The 9,640-nt window shown below is 42.2% G+C and overlaps 1 protein-coding gene across 3 annotated transcripts in view; it reads left to right on the top strand.

The window, feature by feature from the left end:
- Camk1d (calcium/calmodulin dependent protein kinase ID) overlaps positions 1-9,640 on the top strand; it is a 395,379-nt gene that overhangs the window by 247,084 nt on the left and 138,655 nt on the right. For all 3 annotated transcript variants that reach the window (XM_021150944.2, XM_021150928.1, XM_029473783.1), the window contains exon 3: positions 6,722-6,796. In XM_021150944.2, coding sequence (XP_021006603.1) covers positions 6,722-6,796 — 75 coding nt within the window. The remainder of the gene's footprint in view (positions 1-6,721; positions 6,797-9,640) is intronic.

Genomic DNA, 9,640 nt, shown 5'->3' with positions numbered 1-9,640 from the left:
CTGCTGCAGTGTTGTTCCACATCTCTCCTAGTTTCTTTGCAACATCATCAATGGATAAGCCAGGATGCTCGCCTTTGATTTTGGGGCAGTACTCAGAACAGAACAAGAAGAAGGCCGAAGGAGGCCTCTTGGGTGCATTGGGGTCCTTGAACTTCTTTTTGGTCTCCCCTTTGGGGGGGATGTAAGGTTTTCATTTCTCTTTCATAACGAGCCTTGTCAGCCTTTGCCATATCTTCAAATTTCCCCTTTTCTTTAGCAGACATGGTCTTCCACTTCTCTGAGCACTTCTTGGAGAACTCTGAGAAGTTGACAGAAGCATCCGGGTGCTTCTTCTTGTGCTCCTCCCGGCAAGTTTGCACAAAGAATGCATATGAGGACATTTTGCCTCTCGGCTTCTTAGGATCTCCTTTGCCCATGTTTAGTTGATTTTCCTCCGCGAGGCACAGAGTCGCCCAGTGCCTGTCCGGCTCGCGCTTGCCCCGGCGCTGTCTCTATGGAGCTCAATGTACTGCAATGGCTGTGAGAGCGGGAGCCAGACGAAGCCTCCTCGGGTATTGTATTCTTAATGATGAAGTGGATACCTCAAATTTAGGTGTCCTCATCTTATACAGATAACTCTAGATTTATATTCTCTTATCAATGGTTCTCAATCTTCTTCATGCTGTGACCCTTTAATCTTCTTAATGCTGTAACCCTTCCTCATGCGGTGGTGACCCCCAACCATAACATTCTTTCACTGCTACTTTCTAACTGTCATTTTGCTTCTGTAATGAATCATAATATCTGATTTGCATAATATCTGGCGTGCAACCCTCAAAGGGGCCCCAACCTCATGTCCTACTTTGCTTTCTGTTGCTGTGATGAAACACCATGACTTTGGAGAGGGAAGGGTTTATTTGGCTAAGGAGCCTGACTTAGCCCATCATGAAAGGAAGTCAGGGAAGGACCTCACGGCAGGATCCTGGAGGCAGGCAAACAAGCAGAGGCAATGGCGGTGGACATGCCTGCAATGGGCTGATCCTTCCCAATGTGTTCATTAACCAAGAAAATGCTCCATAGACTTGCCTCCCGGAAATCTAATGGAGACTCTATTTCTTCAGTTGAGGTTCTACCTTCCCAAATGATACCAGCTTATTATCAAATTGACAAAAACTAATCAGCACACTAAGTCAGTACAAAATTATGTAAATGGATTTAAAACAGGCTTTGTTAGAAGAATAAACTTAGACCAAATCCCAACAATGCTAATTATGACTTGGGATCAAATTGAATACTATACCACCAGATGTTTGTCTCCCTCTTTAAAAGAGGAAAATAATGCCTGCTCTGTAAAGTTGTTGTTAATTTAAGTAAAGTATTTAGAAATCCCTGGGATCTAATGGTGTAAGTGGATGGTAGGTTCAATTCTCAGCCCCAACAAAAACCAACTCGACTTAGTACAGTCTTGACACTAACTTGATGCTCAACAAATGGTGTAATCAAACAGCTCGGTAGATATGCTCAAAGGAAAGGGACGAAATGTGTTCACTGGTCACTGTAGGTTTGTCATGTCCCAGGGGACTGGGAAAATTGCACTGATTACAAAAGCTCCACTGTTGAGATGTTTAGGAAGACAATACCAGAGACATTGTCAGATTCTGTACACAGAAAATGGGGGTGTCTGAGATCTACAGAGCAAGGAGCTGGACTCCAATGCAGGGCACCATTCTGGAACAGAAAATTAAGCAGGAAGTTTGTGATCATTTAACAAAGACTGTAGTGGTTTCTAGGGCTAATGTGGCTTTACTAAGAACAAATCTTCCCAAACACCCCGCTTCTCTTTTAAATAGTCTTGCGTAGCTTCTAGCATATAGAAATGTCATTCCAGCGGTCCCTTGATTGTCTCACGGATTAATGATAAAATATAAGCTCAGTGATAGTACTCTGGAGAGTGCAGTTAAATGGCAATCAAAGCCAGTTGACCAATGGCAGTTATCTGGATGGGGTTCTCTGGTGGAATACTACTTTCCCATTTAAAGTTTTAAGTAGGAATTTCAAAAAGGGCACTGAATGAGTCCTTCTGAAATAAGCAAATGACCCAAAGTTGGGAAGAGTAGGAAGTACAACGGATGAGTGGGTCAAGATTCAGGACACCACGGTTCTCTTTGAGGTCTCATATATGCTAACGCCATGGCCAGTGTATGATTCTGTGTTCTGTTTCCGTGCTTGGAGTGTCCAGGCACTGCTGCACACTGAGTGGGAAAGAGTGAAGTGGATTCTGGAACGGGTAGGTCAGCAGTATCTAAGTCTGGTGGGGCTCAGGGCGTGGAGGCTTCTCTGAGGATTTCAGTGTTACAGCTCTTCTAGACAGTATTCCGGGAAATAGCTCTCTTCATGGATATTCCCCAAAACAGCTTGTGCATATATTTTATTTGGGGTGAACAAGGGCTTATAAACCTTGGAAAGTGGGAAGAGGCTGAATGTACATTGTTTAAGGCTTAAGGTACCTTCCGGAGATGCCTCATTTGCATGGAGAGGCATGACAGGTGCTTGCTTGCCAGCCAAGTTCTGATCTGAAGAAAGGAAGTTGAACCTGTAATCTCACCAATGACTAAGTGACATTCCTCAGGAAGCAGATGTTGCGGGGAGGGGGGTGAGGCTTCCCAGATAAAGTCAGATGGAGAAGAGGAAACTCCACTGAAAATGGGGTCCTCCATTTTGCTCAGAGCTCAGGGGGCTGTCCGGTCATGGTAGTCTACAGCCTTAATAGCAGGGTCTTCCAACACAGTGTGATAGTCTGTCCCTGCTACCTGTGGATCAAAATGTAGAACCCCCAGATACCTCTCTAGCATCACATCCGCCTGCATCACCTAATAAAGCCCCAATTACTAAAAGTTGCCTTGGTCATGGGATCTCTTTATAGCAATGAAGCCTGAAGACAATAAGCAAAATAATGAAGGGTGAAAACTTTTAAGTTCAAAAGCCTGGGTGAGAAAGGAAATATGATTGGAAAAATGCAAGTAAAAATGAATAGGTGGCTTAGTGAAGCCTGAGCTCATTTTACTCATTCGCCCATTCATTCATTCATTCATTCATTCACTCACTCACTCATTCCACAAATGGTTTTTAAACATGTTCTCTGTCATACCCTTCTTTGGCATTAGGGAGACAGTAGTGACTAAAATCATTAAGATTCCTACCTACATAGAACTTACCTTCTTAAATGTGAACACTTACACAGATGCTGAAAAGAGAATCTTGCATTACCATTTATTTGAATATGCATGACGTCCATCTATTTGCATATGCATGACGTCCATTTATTTGCACATACATAATGTCCATTTATTTGCATATGGAGAATCTCTAGCTCATGCTGAGTAATAGTTGCACTGTTATTTAATACCCAGCTCTTGATAGCTGTGTTTCATACCTGGGTCATTACTTTTGCTTGAATAACATAGTCTGGTCAAATGAATGCCACTAGAGTGATAAGAGACAGTGACTATATTGTAAGGTAGCTGATGGATGACAAAAGAAAAGCCTAGGCATTATGAACGTCCCTGCTCTTCAGGAAGACATGTAGGGTTAATCTCTGTTGCTTTCAGAAGTAATGACTAAGGACATGGATGCTAATTTCTAACGAGTATCAGACTCCCTGGGAAGGCTTCTTGGCTGTAGCTTGTGCGCTCACGGGAGCTGAGTATCCCTCTTGTCTTGTCCACCACTAACTCCCTAATTCCAATGACTGTGCCTGGTATATGGTTAGCTCCCACCAGATATTTGTTGAATGAATAAGGGAAAGAAGGGACTCAGCTGATGGTTAAGTGTTAGCCTAACCTTCCCTAGCCTTAGACATGGATGTCTATTTGGTATTTTGTAAAGATAATCTATAAATTTTAAAATGTTAAGTTTAATCTGTCTGTATCATAAGGAGTCTGGACGGGGAATGCGTGATTCAATGTAGATGTAGGAGGCCAGCGTGTTTTCTTTTACTACATTCTAACAGCTCCAAGTTAATTAAAGCACTTTTCTTAAGAGATGTTGAAGAGGCCATTTTGGGATGTATTTGAAATCACTCAAGTATGCTTGTACAAGCATTAACCATGGAAACTCAGCCCCATCATATTCTTGAGATCTTTTCTATAATTCTGACCCACACAGGACAGCTTTCTGTCATCTTAAAGACAATCTCAGAGTTTGCCATTTAATGCTTGCGTGGTTTGCTTCATTGAGATGAGTTTTTTGAAAATAAGACCCCCTTCCCCCCTTTGTATTTTTCCATATACTTAATAGAAACCCGGTGTGGGACAGATTGCTCTGCCACCTGCCTCGCTGAGACACTGGTTGGAAGGCAGAGTTAATGAAGTAGCGTCTTCTCAGGCATTCATTTCATCTGGTTGGTCCCTACCATCCGTGGGTTCCCCCGCAAGTGCCTGGGATGCTCCAATGGGCACGGAAATTAATTTCCTGTCAGCAACCAATTAAGACAGGCCAAATTCTCCATCCCACCAACCCAAGTCAGGCATGTTGGCCTTTATTACACCCTGCCATTTTGGCGAGGCAAATGCTGTGAACACAGTGGAGTCTTGGAATGCAGTCTAATGAAATGGTTATTAACTGTTGAATGACTGAACTCTTGGGCTCAAGCAGCCTTCTTGGTTTAGCTTCCAAAGACTGCCAGGATCATAGGTGCCAATCCATGATGTGCCCAGGTGTGATAATAAGGCTCAACACATGAGGCCATGCAGCTCCCATCGACGCTTATGTTCCGTATGAATAACGATAAAACATCTGGAGCATATTTATATGTTTAAAAGAGTGTGTTGTTTTCTAGAGTTTGAAGGTAATTGTGACTCTAGTATTTCATTTTGTACCCCTCTGTGTGGGGCCATTAATCTCAATTATCTATAAATTTGGGCCCTGACAGCCCAAATTGATGTGGCTAAGTGAAAATATTTATGCTCTTGTAAAGAAAAAAATGTATATGATATACACTTTCTTTGATTGTAGTCTCTCACATATAGCCAATAAGGACAATTCCACAAATATCTAAGATTTTGACAGTTCCCATTTAAGAGGCAAGGCTGTTTCTTTGGTGGCATGGTTTATTTAGTGCACTGGTCTGTGTAACTCATTGTTGATACTATTTTGCTTTGCCTGTACAGTGACAGTTACTGGGAGCTAAGTAGGCTCCCTGCACAGGAGGTGGGTGAAATGTGAATTTAGTGTAATTATTTTAGTTCTCTCAAACATGTTAACTAATAAGAGCTATAGAAATCAGAGCTAAGCACTGCCACTCTTTGTTAAGTACCTTCTCTTCTCCCAGCTCAAATCAAGAGAGCCGTCTTGTTCATTGCAGCTTTTAGTGCTCTTCTTACAGAGGAAGCCATATGACACTTGGGTGAAAATTCCTTCATTTTCACAAACTACATATGGAAAGTTGTTTTTTTTTTCCTGTTCAGTGGCAATGGCCTTTAAATATCATCCATCCTTTCAGTCAGCAAATATTTATTAAACAAGTCTATTGTAGGCACAAGGTTGTGTGAATCGACTTTCAAGGGGCTCACAGGAATCTGCATGCCCCACCTTGTCTTTAAATGGTTCATCAGGGTTGTTAGCAAAAGGTGGTAAGAGATAATTAGCTTATTGAGGATTGAAACGATTCTTCCCTCATATGCATTACATAAATTTGGATCCTGACATGCTGAGCAGAAACTGCTCCTCATGGAGAACCCAGTTTAAGAGCTAGAAAGAGTCCATTTCCTTCTCTTGAACTGTCTTCGTTCTCCAACATTGATGCTCAGTGTGGTCCTTAACCAGCAGCATCTGCATCTTGGTGAGACATATATAGATGCTAGGTCCCTACCCTTAACCCACTATATCAAAACCTGCCTTGGTACCAGATCCCCGAGGGACTCATTTTTGCACGGAATTTTGAAAATTACCTATCTGCTCTCATTGTCTCTCGAGTCTCTTTATGTATGCACACTGTCTTAGGGTCTTAAAATACAGATGGCTGGGACCCACTGTGGTTTTATATTATCAGAGTTTGCATTTGTGCCAAATTCTCAAAAGATTCAGGGGCTAGCTGTAGAGATTATCCTTGTAATCCACTAATATCAGGAATGATCAGGAGAAAGAGAAAATAAGAAATCCAACTGTCGAGAGATGGCTTGAACCTGTATTGTTTTGAAAACTTGTGATGAAATTAGCTTTGCTACCCACTAGTTCATTCACTTGTGAAACTGAATTTGCTAGTGGGATAAATGTTAACTCAGGGGGAAGTGTTCAGGCTGGCTTTCCTTTGCCTACATCACCGTGAAACTGTTCCCTAGAATGTAATGGTTGTCAGGAGGGAAGGACCCACACACAGGTAGCTGTTTAGACTAGTCTGCTGTGCTGTCCCTGCATCAAGACAGAAGAAAGAAGTTATTAAGTTCTACCCAGGATGCTCTGCCACTTGGCATGGAGCAGTGAGAGGAAATACAGTCTTGAGAGATTTGATCCATATACACATGTACAGCAACGGCATTCAATCCAGTGTTGGCTGTGGGCTTCGAAGGCCTTAGAAATGTGAAGACAGTGGGGTGGGGGAGGGGGTGATGAGCTAAGGAATACATTTGGAACAAGGCAGTAGAGTCTTAAGTGTTTTATCAAGGAGTTGGGATTTTTTTTTTTCTGTCATGAACTTGTCTTCAAGTATAATTGTCCTTACCACAGCGTGTGCTCTTTCTTTTAGGATTAAGCATGAAAACATTGTTGCCTTGGAAGATATTTATGAAAGCCCAAACCACCTCTACCTGGTCATGCAACTGTAAGTAGCCTGCTTGTTTGATGAGTGTTGAGGGTTATGAGCCCCAGAACCTAACGACGGAACGCTGTGGACTGTGTGAGGCAAGGCACGATGATAGTGATGGCTGTGGGGCACCAAGAGCTAAGATGGCCCCCACCTGGGGCACACAGTCATCTTCAGGCCTGAGTGGGCCCACTCTGGATCTGTTAAATCCTCAAGTTGGGCTCTGTGCTACTATTGCGCTGTGTCTCTCTGACTGTCTCATGTGCCAGGGCCAAATGTTACCCAAAGACACTTCAGTGAGCCCAGGATGAGGAACTCTTTGCTCCCATCTCTAGGAGAGACTCCCACCCTTCATTTCCAGGAATGCCGGGGGAGGAAAGCAGATGGCAGCTGTGTGCTCTGTCCTCTCCCTCATCTCCCTCCTCTCCACTTACTGGAGTCACATGGTGACACTGCCACCTCCATTAGATTGCCCCTGTAATCTGCAAACACGCAGACAAGAAGGAAGTGAGACTATCAGATAGAAATGCGTTATACATGTGTTTTGTTTTGTTTTGTTTTGTTTCTAAGGTGAAATTCTCTTTCTCACCACATAAATGCTTCACTTTAAGTGTCAGGAGCATCCCACTCAGTATTTATTAGAATTAAATATTAGAAATCTCTCAGAATGGCAGGCCATCTCCATGACCTGCATAGGTAAATGCTGGGACACCACATTACTGAGTCCTATGACTGAGAGGACTTTTGTTGAAGATCAAAATATAGACAATGAATTTGATTGTTGATGGATGAGGCTCTGACTTTGAAGTGCCAAAGATGTGCTTTGAAGAAATGATGGTTAGGTGAGGCCAACAAATGGCTTTTCATGTCTTCTCTTCCTGGTGGATGTTTGAATGATTTTATTTCTTGGAGAGCATTTTTGCTACAAAAAAGTGTCCAACAGTTCATTTCTTTATTATTTATTATGGTTTAAAATATTTTCATAGGTGATAGTGTTTTGGGTAAATAATTTAGAATGTTCCATTTGGATGCATCTGTCTGACTTTCTCTGACATCAACAGTAAGTTGGCTTAAGCAGCTGATTTATTGCCTAGTTTAGAATGGACTGTCCAGTGACCCAGGGACCTTTCTTAGTCCTGTGCCTGTTGTTAGCTGTATGTATCACACATTTCTGTTTTTCTTTCTTATCAAGTAATTACTATTCCCAGATTTAGAGACAGATGCTAAAAGTGCTTGTGACTTTGTCTCGTGTAGTGTCTACTCCCTAAAGATCTAAGTGAGTCATTTTCAAGTATTGATTGGCCAGTAGAAAGAATATAACATTTTGATGATGAGCAAAAGCCCTATAAAATGTCAGCTGTGTGTTGAACTCCAAGGTTTTCTTTTTTATTGGTAAGGCAAGATGAGTAATGCCAGAGCCAGAACTCAAAGGTCTGTGCATTTATTTATTTCCGGTTTGTGTGTATAGAAGTGCATGATGTATCACTTGATGCACCCCAAGACGGAACCTCAGCAGTGCCACTGACTATTTGGGTGACTTCGGGCAGATGACCAGGCCTTGCTGGGAGCCAGTTTCTATAATGGGCAAAAGAGAAGATGGCAGTGTCTGCTGTAGAGGTGGGGTGGGGAGTGTGAGGAAAGTGGGTCTTGAGTATATGTAGTTTCCTTGTGGACATCTGCATTGGTTCATCAGGATGCCTCTGCAGATGCTCTTCAGATGTTAACAAGATGAAGTCTGAATAGACCTCAGTTTTACCTCTCTAAACAGCCTGGCGGTGTGCTCACCAGCAGAAGCAGATGTAGAGAGCGGTGGGCATGGGAACAGCCATGCTTGATCTTAGACCAAAGCCTGGAGAGCCTGTGATTGGCACTGATCCTCTGCTTCTCAGCTGAGAACATCTTCTCTTGCTTGCTGTTACAGAAAGCTTCATTAACATGGGCCACACTTACAGAGATATCTTAGTATCTCAGAGAGGCTTTCTGCAGGAACAAACCAACCTTTGGCAGGAGCACTGAATAGATTTGTAGGTAAATCAGCCACAAAATCGTGATCTAAATGTGATGGCTGTTACCTAAAGAACAAAGCTGTGTCTCTGCACAGTTGAGCAGTTTAGAAACACTGGATATGCCAATGACAGTGTGTTAACTTGTCCCCACTCATGTATCTGTGGTTTTCATTACTCTTTTAGAAATCAACTTTATTGAAGTGTAAACCACACAGAATATATTGCATTTAATTGAACTGGACATCTCAGGGATCAACATAACACCACAATTTCTGACCCCGCCCCCAAAAGATTTCTTTCCTTGTGTCCCTTTCAACCTCTCCTTCACTAAACCATATCCAGTCAATGATTAAACTTTCACTAGAGATTTTTGGGAGTTTTTGAATTCTAAAATATGGAAATGGTGTGATGTAGTATGTACTAATTTGTGTCTGACTTAATTCACTCATAGGTATATCCTATATTCAGGGCCTTGTTGAAGAAAACTTTAATTTTCTTAATTGCTTTGGTAGCTTAGTCAAAAATCAATTGCCTGGGTCAACAAGATGGCTCAGCCTGACAACTTGAATTTAAACCTTGGATTCCACATGGTGGAAAGAATGAATCAACCTGACAAGTTGTCTTCTGAACCCTGGAAGTGTGCTAAGGACACACGTATTCCTCTCTGTCTCTGTCTGTCTCTCTGCTTCTCCCTGTCTCTCTGTCTCTCACTTTCTCCCAAATAAATAAGTAAATAAATAAATCAATCCATCTTTAGTCCAAATATTACTTGACCGTGTTTCTGTACTCATCATTCTATGTATCTGCCCCGTGTCAATATTATACAATGTCAGAACTCTGAGGCACATCTTAGATT

Source organism: Mus caroli, chromosome 2 (assembly GCF_900094665.2).
Source record: "Mus caroli chromosome 2, CAROLI_EIJ_v1.1, whole genome shotgun sequence".
NCBI lineage: Eukaryota > Metazoa > Chordata > Mammalia > Rodentia > Muridae > Mus > Mus caroli.
Note: the sequence above shows the minus strand (reverse complement) of the source record. Positions and strands in the feature narration are given on the sequence as shown.